This window comes from Apus apus, chromosome 2 (genome assembly GCF_020740795.1).
Source record: "Apus apus isolate bApuApu2 chromosome 2, bApuApu2.pri.cur, whole genome shotgun sequence".
NCBI classification, from domain to species: domain Eukaryota; kingdom Metazoa; phylum Chordata; class Aves; order Apodiformes; family Apodidae; genus Apus; species Apus apus.
In genome coordinates this window covers 49406399-49426300 of record NC_067283.1, presented here as the reverse complement: position 1 = coordinate 49426300, position 19902 = coordinate 49406399, and the positions used below count along the sequence as shown (strand labels likewise).

Genomic DNA, 19902 nt, shown 5'->3' with positions numbered 1-19902 from the left:
CAGTTAACCTAGCACATGGTCAGCTTCACCACTACATCATATCCTCAAGCACCACATCTGCAAACCTTTTAATAGTGACTCAACCACTTCCCTGGGCAGCCTGTTTCGATGCTTGACAACAGAAGAGGAAAGGTTGTTGCTGTATTTTTCACAGTGTTCGCTTACATCTTCTTGGGAAACCAAGAAGTGCTGTAGAACACACAGAATGAACAGCTAACAATCCAATCTAAACCTACCCTGGCCCAACTTGAGCCCATTTCCTCTCATTCTATCACTTGTTACTAGGGAGTTGAGACCAACTCCCACCTCACTAGAGCCTCCCTTCAAGTAGTTGTAGAGAGCGATAAGGTCTCCCCTCAGCCTCCTTTTCTCCAGGCTAAACGACCTCAGTTCCCTCAGATGCTCCTCATAAGACTTGTTCTCCAAACCCTTCACCAGCTTTATTGCCCTTCTCTAGACTAACTCCAGCACCTCAATGTCTTTCTTGTCATGAGGGGCCCAAAACTGAGCACAGTTGAGGTGTAGCTTCGCCAGTGCCGAGTACAAAGGAATTATCACTACTCCTGCCATTTCTGATAGAAGCCAGGATGCTATTGGCCTTCTTGACCACCTCAGCACACTGCTGGCTCATTTTGCATCTTCATTCTGTCCTAACACGACTCTGATCTGCTTGGCTGTCACTTGCTTTGATATTAGGAATTTACTTCTGCCAAGTTTTTCCTTTCTTCTGTCCTTGCAGAGCTACACAGTTAGGACAGTTCAGCATGAGAACATGGCTACTAATACACTAGATGTTACACAGACAAAAACCAAAGCCAGCTCACAGTACAGCAGTACTAAATGCTACAGACCCTCTTCTGTTCCTCTGTTCCTTTGATCAATGCCCATTACTATGAGATAAAGCAAAAAAAACCACCACAATGTGTAACACTCAAATTTTTTTTATTATTATTTTTTTTCTTTAGGGAGAAGGAAAAAAATCCAGACAAAAATCTCAAGGAAAAATTAAAAAAAGGGAAAGAAAATGAGCAAGAGAGAGAAGCCAGGAAAAGTCTGAGTGATGAAAAGACACTAACAAGCACAACAGGAGAGAAATAATTGATTTTTTTATAAAGTAGACTGTTCTTAAAAAAAAATTTCGCCAAAACACCAACAAAACTGTAGCTCAGAAAAAGGGAGGGAAAGAGAGATATGGAGTGAGAGAAACATAGAATGAAAACAAAATTGTACGACAAGAAGAACAAGATTAATTGACCAGCAGAAGAGGAGAAAAGAGGAGTTTTAAACATTTTTTTTAAAATGCAAGGAGGTGAAACTTTTAGGAAACCAGTGTTATCCAATTTTTTTTACATTTCTACAGATGAAACTTTGCAGCCTATTAAGGCATGGGAATTCAGCAGTGTTGGTAGCAGAATACAGATCTGTATAGCTTTTACTATTTTAAAATTAGCTACTGTATATGCCTGAAACACCCATGTTTTCTCCTTGAAGGCAGGTCTTTTTGAGAGGTGAAAAGCAGACCTCTAACATCCAATTGCCCAACAAAGCATCTAGAGAAATACAGGAAAGAATATTCCTCCTAAGAAATACAGGAGGTTGTTTTTTTAAGTGCAAGATCTTCTGTACCTCCCTTGTGTTATAATCAATTATGCTCAACATCACCCAAAGAAGGCCCACCTGCCTTTAAAAGATACCTACCAATGGCATGGCCAATACTGCAAAATAAATTCAAGTGTCATGCCAAGATTACAGAAGAATAATATAGAATCTCCAGTAGAAAAAAACAAACAAAAAAACAAAAACAAAAACAAAGACAACACATAAAATCAGAATATTGTCTTATTTTATGGTAGTGTTTCTTTATAATCTTCCATTGAATTATTCATTTGAGTCCAACACTACCTCAGGAACACAAAACAGACCTGCAGGGAGGTGGTGGACTAAATTAAGAATTTTTCACATTTACTACCATGGGCTTAAAAATTGGCATCAGCTTCAATAATGAAGCTTATACCTGCAACTAAGAGTTAAAGACTTGACAAAAGGCAAAGTTTTGAAGATATGTATATCCAAAAGCTTCCTCATCAAAATTCAGGATGAAACCACCAGATAGAAGTATTGCTCCTTCATTGGGAAGGAATATCAATTTAACCAGTCCCTTAATCCCTTACATTAAAGATTAAATTTGCTCAAAGTATACCACCACAACAACTGCAGATGTAATTCTCAGATTCCTGAACCAGCCTCAGAGCTCTACAATGGAATAGATTCATTATGATTAGGAAGTAAATACTGAAGTGAATAGCAAGTCCCACTAAAGCTGCATCGATACTTACAATAAATCCCACCGCAGACAGTTCAACAAGCGTTGCTGCACTATTAAAACAGAGCATTTCCCCAGACCTAATTCATAGTACTAAATTTTTCTGTGTTAATAGGTACCACGTTTTCTAGCAGTCTGCTGTAGGTTAATACCAAAAGGTTCAGAAAGCAGGTTAGTAAAGATGGTAAAAACTTCCTCAGACCCAAAATGACTAGTCAGGCAGCATTTTAATATCAAAAAATTGCCATGGTTCTCTTCCTTTTCTTGATGCTGCTTTTCATTGCCTCTTTATCACATACAATAGGTAGGCTTCATCACTCCCTTTTCATTTAGATGCTTTAAGTAACTCTAGAAGGAGAAGTCCTAAGGATATGCTTTTTGTGGAGAACTGTAGATAGACTCAGCTTCCATTCCTCCTTTTGACTAATTTTGCTTTCTCCGTTAAGGCAGCTAGTAATTTACCTCTTCAACATCAGTATTCTTCTACGATCCTTCACCCAGCACTGCTCCTCTAACCTGTCTTTTTATCTTCATTGTTTTCTTTTCAATTTCATCTCTCCCTTATCTCAGCCTTCCTTCACATTCCTGAGGCATTACAGCAACTCCCCGGGGCAAAACCAAAATGAAGCAACAGTTATGTCTGCCTCCCTCAGGAAGGCACTAGAATTGCAATTAAAGCAAGAGATTTTATACTGCAGATACTGAAAAAGAAAGGAACCGCTGACATGAGAAACAGAGAACAAAGCCATGCCTGATTTGAAAGACATCTTGTTACAGATTCATGTTGAGGATCAGACACGAAGAGTCTGATATGTTCTTTGTTGTGCACAACTATCAATAAGCCCCTGGGTGATAACCAAGGCATCACTGGAGGTGCACTGTAACCTGCTGCTCCTGAAGACAACTGCCTACAGAAGGCAAGGAGCCCACTACGGCAAAGCAGCCAGGAGACAGTGACACAGTCACCCAGGGTAGTAGGGAAAAACAAAAGCATCTTATTATGTCGTGATATAAAAACATACAGGTAATAGGGTGAATTCAGACTGTTGTGGTAATATTCCTCCTTTCTTTGCCACTCCATGCAGAACCAACCAAATCACTGTAAAGAACAAAGATGAGAAGGCCCAGCTGCCATGCCTTCTTCAGCAGCAGCACCAGGTTGTGCTCTTGGCATTCCACAAGCATAGACAGGGAGGGTAGTGATTTGGTGCTGCCCTGGTCCAGTTTGAAAACTAACAGCCAGGTATATCTTCTCCCTCCATACCCCACACAAATGTAAGCAGGCAATGTTACTCTCTGCACTCCTCTCTTTGCTCACCTGTGGCAGAGGAGGAAGGCAGGAAACTGCAGTACCTGCAGAACATAGCTAGTTATGAAAGAAAATTTAAAAATGTGAACCAGGCCCTACTAATGCCTAACAGTATTGTGGTATGGTTATACTAGAAAAGCACCAACCTTTATTGTGCATTAGTGAGACTGGCAGATAGAGTAGCAACACAAAAGCTCCTGGCACAGAGTAAATGGGAAAACTTATGAGGCTCCATAGCTGATCATCTTCTCTCCCCATGTATACACATCTCAGCTTTGCAGGTGGATGGATCGTGGCTCCAACAAAAGCAGCCAAAACTTTCCGTGCTGCTGCGGCAACTCATGGTATGATTCAAAACCACCTGAAGACAATAGCTAGACTTGCAACAACATCTAGGCCCTTTCATCAGGACCTCATTTAGCCAACAGTCCCACAGACATGAGAAAGTTTAGGTGTGCGATGAATGGTGAAAAGTGATCTGAACATATGCTGGACTGTAACACTGTCATATGTACCCTATCACGCATACCCCTCAGGGCTGCACAGAGGCTGCCACGTCTTCCTCACAATTATCTTCCTCCCTCAGTACTAAATTTACTCTGTGTTAAGAGTTAAAAGAGGCTTCCCAGGGAAATGTCACCATCCCAGGAGGTATTTAAAAGACATGCAGATGTGGTACTTAGGGACATGGTTTAGTGGTGGACTTGATGATCTTAAAGGTGTTTTCCCACCCAAACAATTCTATGATTCTATGAAAGACTGGCAGATAAGAGACAGCAAGATCACATTATCGGGCTGGGAATGACTGCACTTAGGCAATTAGGTCTTCTGTGGAAAGCTGCATTCCTTCATGAGACACACCACCAAGACACATGTAACAAAGCTTGCTTTTCTCTCTACTTTTTGAAGAGCAGAAATAAATTCCATCCATTACCCCTTCTGAGGGAAAAAAATGTCATGGCAGAAATCAGGCTCAGTTTTATTTCAAAACATGCTGAAATTATACATTGGACTACTCATATCTGATCAGGCTAGAATGAGTAGGCTTTAGGAGACTTTGTGAATTGACAGAGGGATGTGTAGGCAGTCTCCTATACAACAACTGCACGGGTTAGAAAGTATATGGCAGACAGTCTGACTATGACTCAACCCATTCAAGTTCTGAAAGGTCTCTGCAGGATGCCAGCAATCTTCCTGCCTGCATCACTGGCACTTGCAAACAGAACCTGCTCCTCCACTGTGACTTCTGAAGGCTTCAAAAGGAAAAGAGCTCCCTCCCTCAACCCCCTCAAAATCAGCAACTCAAGTAGGTGCTGGGGAAGAAGTGTCTCTGCATCACAGCTGTGTGAATAACTGATTTTTCAGCTCAGTAGTTGCAGAAGAAAAGGGATTTTCTACTAACTGACCTAAACAAGCTCTACTTTTTAATCTTCAGGAATCAAAATAACTCTTTGTTCAAGCAAAGTCCAAATGTTGCTTTGATTTGGAGCATTTTTGTAACTTAAAATTTGTTTTAAATACAAGAGCAGAAAACTTAGGAGCATACATATCATTAGTAAAATTTTAGTAGCTATAGAGCCATTATAAAACATACAAAGGGATTAAAAAGCCAAACTTTTCAGGATGGATTTCAACACTGGTTTTCCACCCTGGTGACAATATTTTATACCGAAAATGTTACATTCCATATCTAACAAATATTTACACAAACCTTCTCTTCTACAGGTGACGGCCTTGAATTTCAGGCTAAAGTATAAAGATGTCTTTCCACTTATTTTTCCCTACACATATGAAAGGCCTACTGATCTAATAAATGGCACAGAATTGGTCATTAACTTAGGTAGCTGGCTGGGCAGAACCCAAAGAGATGGACAGCCAAAGCTCAGACCCAGAGCTGCAAAGTTGGTCTGCTGTTTCTGCCTGAAACACCAATTTCTTGTGCTTAAACAAGATTAGGCGACAATAATACGCATCTTCTCAAGGCAGAATCTCATCCCAAAGAAGCTAAGGTGCAGCTGCTGTAAATTCAGTTTACCCAAAGGCATCTGGTCTTCCTTCCTGGAAGCACTGTTAGGTTAGCCAAGATCCAAGATGAATGGCAGTCCACTCACAACTGGAGCAGTAGCTTTGATATTGCTGCCTGCCCTCAAGAACACCTGAAGGATCACTAACTGCACCCACAAGGATCAACTTAGCAAAACTACAAAGCTGGTGTTTCTATAGAAGGGTCCCAGTCACAACCATGGCACATTTAAACACAGAACAACTATCAAATGTCTCTTTTTGGGATACAAATAAAAGGAGTGCGCCATTCTGATTCCTTTAGCTTGCACTTTACATCAAATTAAGTAAATATACATCAGTATTAACAATCACTGAAGTGCATGCATCCAAAAAATAAGATCAGGCAAACACACACCTATATACACATACACATAGGAAATGTTTCCGTTTCATGTGTTTAAACCTCTTCTCCTCATTGTATCTTGAAAATAAAATGGATCTGAATAGTCTTCCACCACAAATTAATGACACAGCACTGATAAATGGAGATGCTAATAGCAATAGTAGCATAACAGTATTTCCATGGAAAGGTTTTTCCTCAGACCCTTTTTACACTCAGGAGAGTTTCAAAGTTACCAGTAAGAAAAATCTCAGAATGTCTGCACTGAATGAAGTCTGTTTTAAAGAGTAACTTATAATTTTATTTTTAAAATTAGTAGAACATGAAGCTGAAGCAGTTTCCAAAGGAGAAAATTGGAACTGGGGGGAGACGGGACACGACTTACCTGCTCCAAAAGAACAAAAAATCCCCACAACTATCTGTCACAAAGCTTTATTCCAATTATTTTTTTCACTGTTAACTTTAATTATATACTCTGACTGTCCTATAATTATGTAGCTTGGGAAGCTGCCAATAATTTCTTGTGAAAACTTTTAAAATTTCTTGCAGAGATTCAACATTACTTCCATCAATACATTCCATATACTATATCATCACCTTTTAAAAGGAAAGCCTCTGACAAGAGCAATTGATTATTTAAGTAGATCATGAAAAAAATGCAGTGCATAGCAGTCACTGATAGCACCAGACAATTAATAAAAAGAGAGAAAGAAAAATGAACTCAACAGGAAAATAATTCAAGAGAAAACTTTTTTAAAAATCCAAATGATAGCTAAGGACTCCACACAAGCAAAGAAAACATGTTTTTTTTACCCTCCACTAAACCACCTGTCTTCTGGAGGCTCCTGTCATATTGTATAGTAAACAAAAACTGAGATTCAAGAACAATTAAAGTCTAAATAAAGAAAAACAGCACTGTTTATTTGAAGAAAGATGTCAAGCAAAGAAAACATATTCCTGTAATTTCAGGCATAAGTGTACAACAGGAAAAAGGTGAATAACAGAAGTAGATTGTGGGAAGTAAGAAAGAATCAAATAGGAAAAAAATGCAGTTATTTTTGTTTCCTTATTGACTGTGTGACACCTTTTCACACTGAAACGCTTCCTGCCTTCAAAGTGCTGAGTTATCCATCTGCTCCACTGCATTCATACCCATGTTCTTCAACACACTGCAGTTGCATTTGCTTTCCCATTAGTATTTTTGTTTGGTACTAGTCTTTGAAGTCCCACTTCTTCCTCCACCCTAACGGGCACTTCAGTTTCAGACATCCTTCTCACCTCTTTTATCAATGTATTATGCAAATTATTTCTAAGCAGAATCACTTATGAGAGGCAGAAAAAGGAAGGGAAAGGGAAGAGATCACTTATTACTTGTCTTCTCTTCTAACTTCTTATCCATTTTTTTTCAGTAATACAAGATACTTTACTAAGGGCCATACATCTGGGGCATCCAAAGAATGTGGCAAGTCAGACTGCAGGGATTTGTGCTGCCTGTTAAAATGTAGCACTGCCAATAGACCCAGTGAAACCATTGCTATTTCCTGATAGTCTTTGCTTTATACATCACATCCAGTGAGGATAAACTTTCTATTTTCCAAGTTTGCTTCAAACCAACTCTGGTTTCCAACCTCAACTTGTAATTACTGCATGGCATAGATATTACCTCATTTGGAGGCTTAGGAATTAAGCCATAGTACAGCCATCAACTGTATTGCAAAGGCCCAAGCTGATAATAATCTTTCCTCCTAGGAATGAAACATTTCCTGGTATTCAACAATGAAAAAAAAAAAAAAAAAAAAAAGAAGAGCTCCTGTTGGACAAATTGTTGAGTATAAAAGTATTACTTTTGTAGCTAACAATTTCTTGTGGAAACCTGACCTTGATCACTGAGAGAATTTTTAACAGGGTACAGGAGTAGAAATATATCTGAAAAAATAGGCAAGGTCAACAGGCTGTACAAGTAGAGCAAACTGGTGTTGTGGGAACTTTGGGAGCCAAAGGCCATGAGAGAAAGGTGATGTTAGACATGAAGTAAGGAACTCAACATGAGAAGGAAACATGCATGTCAGGGCCCACAGGAAACTACTCTACACCAGCTAATAAGTAAAGATGAAAAGATAGAACATGTCTTTTCTGATCAAAGACAAGCAATGCCGTAGGAGCTGCACAACATCGTTCACCTCAGAGGTGTTCAGCCTACTCTTAACATGACAAGGTGGACCACTGCAGATAAGTGAGCTACCATGCCAGCCACGCTGGTGTGAGCACTAACAGGAACTAGTCAGGAAAGATGGGTAGGCTAACATACTCTGCAGGTGTGTTAAGTTTCCAAAGCAACTCTGGGCAAGCAATTTAATTTGAGCGTGCCTCAGTATGGCACTTCTAGTGTACATGTACTTCTTCTCAGATGGGAAACACATGAGGCACAAAGACACTCTCCTCACAGGAACCATGCAGGATCAAAATCGGGCATCTCAAAATAACAGCAAGAGTTCTCAGTAATGCAGCAGCAAAAATATGGCATTACAGAAGCAAAGCTGAGCCTGCACCAAAGTACTTTCTAAAGCGTGGATAATTACATGCTACACTGAACCCAGTTTTTAAGACAGCATTTACAATGTGAAAATGAAAAAGAAGAAAAAATTGAGAGATGTCAATGAAACCTCTATTTCAACATAACTGCAGCTCTCTCATTTTGAAGCACTGGCTATCCCTAAATATTCTCTAAATTTAGAATTTTCAAAAAGAAGCCTATGAAATAGCACCCTCTGTATCTTACAAAATTTTAATGAGAAAAAGTAACCCATTCCCTTTTCATAAACAAAGCCACATTTCAACATAGTTTATCCAGAAAACATATTCATTGCCCAGTATGTAAAATAATGCTCCATTTCAGGGGACTATAGGGTTTGATAAATGCTGTTGTATTGTATGCTACTGCAGTTTCTTTTAAAGGTTATTGCTAGATTCAAACTGAGGCAGAAAGATACATTTAAAAAGCTGATATGACAATTTTGTGGTCTCCTGTTATGCCCGTGGAACATCCTGGCCTGAAAATCAGCATGCCCTTTACAAACTTATCAGACCTCTGACACTATTCTACTTTGAGCAAAACCAAGATGATAATGTATATTAAAAGTTCACTCTTCACTTTTTAATATAAATGATCGGTGTGTCTACTGTCTCCTTGCTATACACAACCTTCCTCAAGCAGATCTGAGTGTGCACACTTTCCTGAGGAGCTGGAGCATGCATACAATCTCAAGACACTGACTTTCTAGACTATCATCTGCTCCTACCTCTGCTCATTAGGTAGACTCAGAGCAAGGCGAGAATTCTGCACTATTACTCATTTAGGAGCTTATGGACATCCGTCATGCATCTGAAAAAGGCACAAACTTGTTCCCCTTCTCTTTGCAGGCCTAAGCAAAAAAGTAACATTTGTAAAAAGTAGTATCTATAATATCTGACTCAGCAATGACAGACTAGATAGCTGTACAGCTTTCCCCCAAAGCTTTTACAGACTTATGTCATGCTTTAGCGCTAGGTGGTTTGCCTTCCTAGAGCTTGCTGTGAATGGTATCAGGATTCTGAACCTCCTCTTCGAAGTCAACTGTAAACAGAACATAACCAGTGTGAACAGGCAACAGTATAGATCTCAAAGATGAGAAGAAGCCTTACCCGTATATAAGCGTCCTGGTGATGTTTAGCAAAGTACAGCATGTTGTCAAGGGCTAACATTCCTGGAGGCGTCTGCGTAAAATCCATTGCTGGGTTTACATGATTCTGTAAAAAGATTAAAAAGATCACTCACTTAGCATCTTCCCAAACCCTATCAGCTCCCCACTGATGTGCACTATGTTAGCACACTGCGACAAAAAGCCCAGCAACAGAACTTTTTTGCTGAGCCGAAAACTCTTAAGAAGGAAATGGTTGATGCCTCCCCAATGACTCTAAAGCCAAATGCAAACACTATGAGGTGGGCACGTCAGTCATTCCCTTCTATAGCTATGGAATGCAGTTTCCCAAAGGTAGAATACTTTAGAAGCATAGATCTCCAAGTCTTTCATGGCAGATAGACTCCCTCAGTGGTACAGAAGACTATAAGTAGTATTTAAAGGAAAATGAAGATTGATATATATATAGATATATATGCAAACAACCACTGAAACACCACTAAAAGGAGAAAAAATAATGGATTCAGAAAATGTATTAAGTTCATTGGATCTTGTGATCTCTGGAACTCAAAAGGGCCTCAGACAAAAGTGTATGAAAATAAACTGACTCACCTTATGGAATTCAGGTAATTTTTTTGTTACATTCTGAATCTATGACTTTCTGCTACAGAATTAATGAATGAACATGCCAAATACAATCAAAGCTTCCACATGCTCCTACAAATTTCAAAAGTTCAGTTTCCAGTTTCACACACTAGATGAAACACTAAATTTGCTCAAAATATTCATTAGGCCATATTCTGATTGGATGGCATTAACTTACACTTAAGTTTCATGTAGCTCACAGTTTAGATATGAATATTTGCCTGGCTATGGACAAGCTTGAAAACACCAAAGAAGCTGCTCAGAAAAACAAGATCAAGAGTATGCCTCCATCAAAAAATGTCTATCTCTTGCTATGCCCTTTTATCAGTATCACCTTTGTAATATGTCCAGCTCCACGCATCATTCTGACACAGAAAGATATCCCTAGTCACTTGGTGATGGCATTTCTGTCCTGCAAGAACCAACTGACACAGACTTCAGAAGTGCATTTACTAGCAGAAAACTGACTGGCAAAGATCAGCACAGATTTCATCTTCCATCAGTCTGCTTCTGCGGTATGCTCAGCATCTGATCCATCCACCTCACCAACAAAAGGATGGGTTTTATTACTTTTCCTCCCATTAAAACTGTCAGGCCATAAAGTTGTAGAAATGTGAGATCCCACTCTCCTACCCATCCTACCCTTAGTTGTACGATACGTTCATTTTAGCCAGACAATAATTCATAGTCAGGTGAAAAGATGAGAAACAGGAGAAAGCAAAAAGATGGCTGCTGCCATGTTAAAAATAGACAGATTTGGGGCTGAAGATGGTGTGCACAATGTGTTCATTTTATATGTTCAGCTTAGGAGAACCAGTATACAAGCAACATGATCACCCACTCAACATTTTTACAATAGGGAATCATGAGGATGTCTGAAATCCTAGATTCTATACGCAGTCAGAAGGGTAGTAGTCTTAGAGCAAGTAAAGGCTTACTGAGTTGTATTTTCAAAAACAAATAATTTATTTTTTTAATGTTCATCTGATGGACAGAAGTCCTTCGTGGCTGTTTCCCCAACTCAGCATTTCATCTTCCATGTGTGATCAGCCAGAACATTTAAAATCAGGACAAGACTGTTTTACACGGCTCATAAGTCCAGCAGATTTCAGCTTCTGGAAGGAGAAACCTCCTCTCCCTGCCATTGTCAAGCATTCCAAAAAGTGCATTTTTTGAGAGGCTGGGTCAGGCAGACACACAAATGTCCCCTTCCCCCAAGCCCAGCATGAACACCTTAGCAGAAACTTCTAGGCATTTGAAACCACCTTCATTTTGGACATACAGTATCTTTTCTGTGGAACACCACTAGATACTCAGCCTCACCATGATCATATTTCCTTGGGAAAGCTGTTGGGAGGCTGTCAACAGGGAAGCACACAACATCAGTTCTACAATGCCTTTTGCAAGCAGAACTTGAGCACAGGGCTGCACATACTCTCTTTACCCTCAAGGGACAGCACGAACAGAGTATACTTGGATAAATACCTGGCAAGCAGGGAGTATCAAGTCTCAGCTACCTTTCTCCAGCTATTAAAATATTAGCACTCATTTTTACTGGTATTTACCAGCAACGCTACAATAAAAGCAGGACACTAAAATAAAAAGGCTAACCTACTGTTGCTTGAATATTTCCTTCATCCCACTGCACATCTCAAATTATATACAAAAGACAACAAAAACCAGTGAGGGCATGAGAAATTTCAACACATTTAGTAAGGATGACTCATTTTGCCTCTTACCATCACTACTAGTTCTATGTTCAAACAAAAAAAGCCATTTCTCCATCACTTATTACTTTTTCTCCAACTCAAGCCCATAAGCCCAACTATTTTCAGCAGTTTGCTTCAAAAGTTTCTGTCACTTTGAATCCCTGGATAACTAGGGCTTGATTTTCATCTCTGTTAAATCAAACACCTGGAGAAATGCCAGCTGATAATAGCTGAAGATCCACAAGACAGTTCTGGCATGCGTGAGATAATGCATTATCTTCAATTATTCTTCAAATTCAAAAGGAATGCCAGCTCCTTTGTTCCTTTCCCTCTTTCTCCCTCCCTCTAAAATCATCCTTTTCTTAACATGTTGAATGTTTGTGGTTGAAATATTAACTTATTGACAGTGGTTTTAGAAATCAGATACAAAGCTAAATTATCTAAAATGATGCAGAGAATAATTCAGAAGTACACAAACAGATGCATCTATAACATAATGTATTTAATACATGGAACACATTGCTTCAGATATACTAGTTGCATCTGTTTAGTGTAAAGTCTGTTGCATTTTTCTCTTTATAAAAAGCCAAGAGTAAGAAATACAGATGGAACAGGTTTGCTACCTCCAATTTTTCAGCTATTTGCTTTTTTTCCACTAGACTGAGTAATACCCATGCATCTTTCAGCTTCAGCAGCTGAGCAGTGTTAAACAACTTCTGCTCTTACACATGTTAACATACCAAAAGCATAAAGAATTTCTTAGCCAACTTAGTAGGGTACTGTGGAAATGAAAGTTCATTCTTTTGGATAAGATGTAAACCAAAAATCATGTCTGTTTATGCCATTAAGAAAATAATAATAATGCAGCATATTTCACAACATTAGAGCTATTCTGGATAAAATCCAGTGCAGTGATTATATTCAAAAACCCCAACATTCTCAAGCAGTTCTAGCTATGTAAAGCTTTCTTGTCTGTCCTGAACTGGCTCCACTGTCCTACCTCTGGCTTCCAAGGCACTCTCTGAGGGATGTATAGATTTCAGTTGTAAGAGTGTTTCCTCACATTGAGATACCTAATCACAGTAATGGTTTACTGTCTGTAGACAGCTGCTCAAGGAATAAGCACTGCTTATTCCTTATACTAATGACAGTATCTTCCACCTGAGTATGCTGAAATCATTTCAGCACAGAAATGATTCCTAGCCTATTAAGGCACAAACTTTTTATTTCTGACTGGACAGATATTGACAGCTTATCAAAGATTTTGGATCAGTGCTATGTTCAACTGCAGAAATCAATTGCCATGTCAAGCCAGTTTACCCTGAAAACTGCTTTAATAGCTGTTCTACACAGGAAAGCAAACTTTTTCTTTCCCAACCTCAAAGCAGCACAGGTGAAATGCTATTCTGTAGGCCTCCCTTCTCCAGGTTTGTATGCCAGAAACACTACAGAAGTTCCCAGGGGGAACCAGGACTGTAAAAGAACTGATGACAGAACAACTTCAGATCTGAAGACTCCAATTTAAATGGTGTCAACCTAAAATGAACCCTCTCAAAACTGGTCACATTTTTTTCTACAGAAAAAGGAACAGTCTGTCTACCAAGATAGTGCCAAGGACAGTGATCACTTTCTCCCATCTTCAATTACTTGCACTTACTCATTTTCTTCTTCCTTTTCAATCTAAACCACAGTTCTGTGGGCTAGGAAGGAAAGTAATCTCCTGGTTCTACAGCACCTACACAAAAACCTTCTCTAGGTCAAATGAGGAAATCACAGTAGTACCTACAGAGCTATTGTTCATAAGAACACAGAATCAGGAGCGTGGGAAGTTTTAAAGTGATATTCACAGTGAATTAAGAATTGATAAATTTATGTTGGAATTCTCAATGAGCACACCACCTCACCATTTAGCCCTTCCCTAAATAATCCTGAAGCTTTACACGCAAAGTGTTCCCATCTGTTCATTTACACAAGAATTACAAACGTAAAAAAAATGCTACATTAAAAAAAGAAGACACATTTGTGAAGAGGTAGTCAGCTAAAATTCTTAATGAGGAAGTAATATCTTATTTTTATTTAACAGCACTATATTCAAAGGGATGATGATGCACACACTTCCACCATCCAATTTAATGAGAGAAAAACAGTGACTTGGGAATTTTCAGTCTCTATGTATTCAATGAATGCAAGAACTAACAAACAGATTTGTTTTTTCCCTTTATAACGATTTAAATACACAAATGTGTATTTTGTTTCTTTCAAAGTAATTTTTTTTAATTTTCCAATAAAACTCGATGATAGAATGAAAATGTATTTTCAGGATCCTTGAATTTAAAATAATAGTAAAAACACTGTCTCCCTCCAGTCAGAAGTATCCAAGCTCGGCAACTGTTGTATCTTTGAAAAAATGTGCAGAAGTTCATCTAAGATACTTCAAGTGCAAAAAATTTAATTCACACGCGTTACCCCCACCATATATAAAGAATTCCAGTATATATACAGTAGGTACAGGACTGGATATGGCTTTCATTAAGTCTTACAAAGTTATGTTTGCATACAGTGATGATAGTTTTTTCCTTTAATAAACATATTTCTAGCTTTTTCCACCTTTCTGTTTCAGCAAATACTTTGCCATTTCTACCTGCTTAACTGTTTTATTTGCTTTTAATGACAGCTTTGCAATACGTGTTAGTAGACTGCAAATGTTATCCTTCAATAATAAAACTCACTCCAATCTACATGACTTATTAAGCAACAGCCTTTCTGGATCAAGTTTTAACTCACCAATATAAAACTGACCTTCTCAATAGCAAAGAAGTCATAAGCACAATCTCCATATATATAGCCTATAAAGAATCAATGCAATTATTTTACTACCATGTTCCCTTGGTTCACTAAGCTACTATGTAATCTATCATAAATCACCACCAGAAATCTGTCCCAACCATGACCAGATGCCACGGTGGTCAGAATTGCAAAACTCTGAATGTTATGGTGGAATTACTAAAACAGATAAAGCCATCAAGTAAAACATTATAGGGCATGTCAAAAGACAAGCACTGCACGTTTTCAGCCATTAATAAACTACATGTTGTAAAGCAAGACATAAAGCTCTTGCATCATGCTTTGTATTTTATGTGTGCCTGTGTTACACCTTTACAGTCATCCAGAGTATGCCCTATGGACTGCCAAGAATATGAAAGCTGAAAAGCATCTAAAACAAGTGCTATAACTTAGAGGGACTGCATCTAGTCCCTTGCATGACAACTTTGAACCATCTTTCACATTTTATTTTAGCTAACAAGGCCAGACTTTAAAGTTGGACACATTTAGCACTTCACAGATTGTTGACTCCTTATTATTGAAGTCATGTTTTCAGGGCAAATGAAGTTATCAAGCAGTAACAGGTCATGTACTCTCTCAGGGTTACTTAAAATGAATCAATGGGACATGGTCATTTCAATTACTTTTTTTCTGTGTGGGAAATTACTACAAGATATTTCCCAGTATCCACTAAGTATACAGAATAACAGAATAAGCAATCAAACATCCACTCACAAATCTAGCTAGATTGGGTTGAGAAATGAAAAACCATACTAGTTTATTACTACTCCACACTTGGGATAACCAGTTCATTTAACATCCATGTCAGCAAACCCTTCCAAATTTCCTGTGACACATCTTCTTCGCAAGGTCAGTCTGCTTTCAATGAAATTACTGCTAGGTAAGGCATGAGATAATCAATCCAGACAGTTTTCACTATTGGGAATTAGAGACCATTCTCAGGAGACTTTCTGGGGGCTCATCTGAAACGGTGTGAGGCAGATATCCTTCCAGCTGGAGAGCAACCAAGGGCTACAGCTTTTCAGACAGCTTGAGCTCTTCCAAAATCATGATGGAAGTATCCTACTCGTGTCCTAGCCAGCAGGAATTTTTTGTGTTGTTTGAACTATAGCAGTCCAGAAGTACACCAGATTAAACTAGCATGGAGTGCCCCCAACCTAAAAAGAAATACTGTTATAAACATAGGCCTTTTTATGATCTTGGAATGTATCAGGAGATTGACTGGTTTAATTTTACCAGTGTAATCAAAGCAGTTTTCTTTTTCTACATAGATAGGATTTAAGGCACAAATTCTCATCCTGCCCAGCAGGATAATTATCAAGCTAGCAAGAAGAGAAGTCATGTGAGAAAACAGTGTGAACAGCACTAGCAAGAACAGCAAGCAAATAAATAAATCTAAACTTGAATATTGTAAATAAACACAGATTAAAAATTTTCAACTGGATGGAAGTCAGATGCAGCAGAATAAAAATCTACCTAAGTAATTTAATCTCTATTTTCAAATGTTATCAGATGTTAAATTAATTAGACGTCAATTGTTCTCAAGTCCATTTTCAGCATGAAAAGCCTTTTTTCAGTTCAGGTAAGTTTAATATCTGCTGAGTAAGGTACACTGTGATTGCCCTGGAGTATTTAAGCATAATGGCTGGCACTGTCTGAATACAGGTGCACAAGCATTAATGGTCCCACTCATGCTTCAAAGACTATTTATGAAGGACCAATTCAGAGCTCTTAAATGGGCATTTTGTGTAAAAGTTAAGGAAATTATACAAAATAGGTAACAAGTGTACATAAATACGTATTTTCCCATATGGCCAACACACACGAGCTGCACAGTCTGCCATGAAAAAAACCCCACAACTCCAGATGTTTTTATTAAGTAAAATGAAAGGTTCAAAGCCAAGTTCTGCCAAGTCTTGGCCTGCTTCAATCAGTCTTATAAGTGTAAGACTACTATGAGACCATGTTTTTATTGTTTTAGTTACACTTCAGGCAGTGATCTAAATTTAATGTTTTTAACATAATATTTGCCTCCACAATTAAGGCGCATTAATTTTAAAAATCTTCCAGTTCTGGTCACTTTCACAGAAAAATTACTTAAATTATAAGCAATTGACTAAGATCAGGGTAAAAGTAACCACTACAGTTTTCCCAAGGATGTTTATTTACGGGGAACTCACATGTGTAGCAGCCCATTTAATTGTTGCACTTGCCTCGCCCATACATCAAGACTTGAGTGAAACTCCAAATGGGATCATTCCTGCTGTAACAACTATCAACTCGAGTAAAAGACATGATGCTTACGTACTATGGTAGGCATGGCACAGCCACAGAACAAGACTGACACACCTTTTGTGCAGTGAACTCCACTTCCCTTGGAACTTCATTGATAAAGATGACTGCGTTGGTAGGGGACACCCCTGCATCCTTACAAGCCATGTTGCTTTGAGAGCAGTGAGCTTTGCAAAGAACCTAAACCCAGTGCCAAGCATCACAAAGGTAAGTTGGGACAGATCTTGCTCTCCTTCTAGATATTTCTGTAGAAAGGTTTCACACTTTCCTTTTTCAAGCAAGCTAGCTAAAACGGCTGTCGTGCAAAGGGAAGGGCCAGGCTGTGCCTAGTTCAAATAGAGCGGAGAGAAGTCAGCCCTGTGTCTGAGAAAACTCCAGTTCAAAATGAATCAGCCATGTGAATCTAGTGGCTGCCTGGCGGCCAGGTACAACAGCTGTCAAAATTTAAAACCAGGGAACTGAGCTGAAACATGATCTGTGGCTAGGCATATAGACTCCCAGCCCTAGCTATAAAAACCTGCTGACACTATGGAGCTCTGGGGTTCACACACAGCAGCTTCTTTTATTACCTGTGACCCAGGTCAAGCTTCCAGTAACCACAGAGAACAAGCTGAAAACTAATTTACAGTAAAGGAACTGTCAACATCTATGATATTTTAGCTATCTTTGGACATAAGTCCCCATATACAAAATGACTAGCTCAACAGTCACATTGTTCCCCTGTGTCAATACAAACAGCCAAGCTTTGGAGATGTCAAAAGTTGGGTTTGGAAAAAAGGACCAATTCCTCCTAAAACCTCTGAGTTTGTACTTCTGTCTTAACAGCCTATTCCCATCCTATAGCATACCCTCATCTGCCCTCATTAGTGAAGTGAATAAAACAAAACCACAAAACACATTGGATCTATTTACTGAGCAATTTCAATTCATCTGACTTCCATTTTTCTTTGCTTCCCTCTACAGGAATCTGGAGCTCTCGAGACTAGAGCTGTGCTCTGCAAAATACAGATACGTTTTGCATGTCTGGGCATTGTTCTGCTTTGCCTCCAGTTTCCTCTAGACAGACATCAGTAAGAGGATGGAGCTGCACCAAAATGTGAGAAGAAAAATTAAGGGATTTTTAAAAGAACACATAACATTGCTACTCATGGAGGGGCTTTGTAACACACCAACTACGTTAAGTAATTGAAATATTCAGAATTAAGATACAAAAGTGTTTCTAATTTGGTGAAATAATTCCGTTATTCAAAAATGAGTCACTTTTCTCCTCCTTGTCTTTAATTCATTCACAGGCCTAAGTTAATGAATGACATATTCAAAGAGAATGCCTGTAGTTCTTTATAACTGAAGAAAATCTAGATACTTTGTGTGCTATGCTGTCTACTGTCCTTTAGATCTTACAATTTGCACAAAAAATAAGAATAATGAAAGGAGGGGAAACAGACAGATACGTGTATTTAAGTAACATGTATCTGTTTGCATGCATATACTAGAAAATCACATAGGCTTAAAATATTTGCAGAAATGAAAATGACATTGCATTTACACTGTTTCACAAAACCACCATCACTTCAGTGTCAAGCAAGGGTTTGTGTGGAATCAGCTATCCAAGTCAAGTCTTGTGAAACAGATGAAGCCCACGCTACAAAAGAAAAGAGATGTTAGTTATGTCTGTCCAGTTTTGAGGGTCCTATTTCTTCATCTTATATTTTTGTATGCAAATTCTGAGGCATATGCAATACATAATATCCAGAGAAAGACGTCCAAGATCCATCTCTAAGAGAAGGAGTCAGAACTCTGCTGTTAAAATACACTTGAAACAAACTACTCAGCCCTACTACATCCAAATCCATGAAGCTTGCCTGCCCCCAGGGGTTTATAACTGGGATGCACATAGCAAATGAGCAGCAAACGAGCAGCAAGCAAGAAAACAATACAGTGAAATCACAGATAATATATATAAAAAACATGCCAGAAATGCAAATTTCCACTGCTGTCTAATTTTATATTTGTATTTGTTAGTGAACTTTTTTCAGAAGAGGCATCCTTTTTAAAATCAGAAGTCATTTAAGATTTATTTTTTTTTTTTACAATTTCACAACTGCAAAAACTGGAAAGGTAAAAAATATTTTAAGCGCCTTTTACCCTCTGCAACATAACAGAAATTATCCTGTCATTAAGAAACTGATTTAAAGGATGATCCCACCAACTAATATTTATAGTAAGCACAAATAGTCACATTAAGCATTTTAAAAAATCAAAATATAAAAAGAATGAGATTCTACAAAGCCAATTCACTCCCACAGACATACACGTATTTATATTTCATCCTGATTAGTTTTAACTTCACTCTTAAAGAGACACTAAAAGGTCAAAGAAGGTTGTCGGCCCATCAAAAAGTGATTTTTTAATTTTTTTTTTTTAATCTGTTCTTCTCTGGAAAGACTCGGCTAAGGGGAATTCAGCACTATATGGTAAATGGCTGGTTTAATCATTTTAATGATGTCCAAATCGTTAGACACCCATCACTCCTGACAAACAATCCTGGTAAATCACACGCAGCCGCATGGTAAACAAGAACAACGGCTTTGACGTATGGTTTGCTGGCCCCAGTTGTTGGTCATTGTAATGATGTGATGACCCAGGCACCTCAGACCAACAGTACCAACCTTATATAATCTCAGTAGCTCCTCTAATAG

General features: G+C 38.5%; 1 protein-coding gene across 4 annotated transcripts in view; it reads right to left on the bottom strand.

Annotated features, from left to right (window-relative positions):
• Positions 1-19902, bottom strand: part of ELMO1 (engulfment and cell motility 1) — a 310135-nt gene that overhangs the window by 158269 nt on the left and 131964 nt on the right. For all 4 annotated transcript variants that reach the window (XM_051610348.1, XM_051610346.1, XM_051610349.1 and 1 more), the window contains one exon: positions 9718-9822. In XM_051610348.1, coding sequence (XP_051466308.1) covers positions 9718-9822 — 105 coding nt within the window. The remainder of the gene's footprint in view (positions 1-9717; positions 9823-19902) is intronic.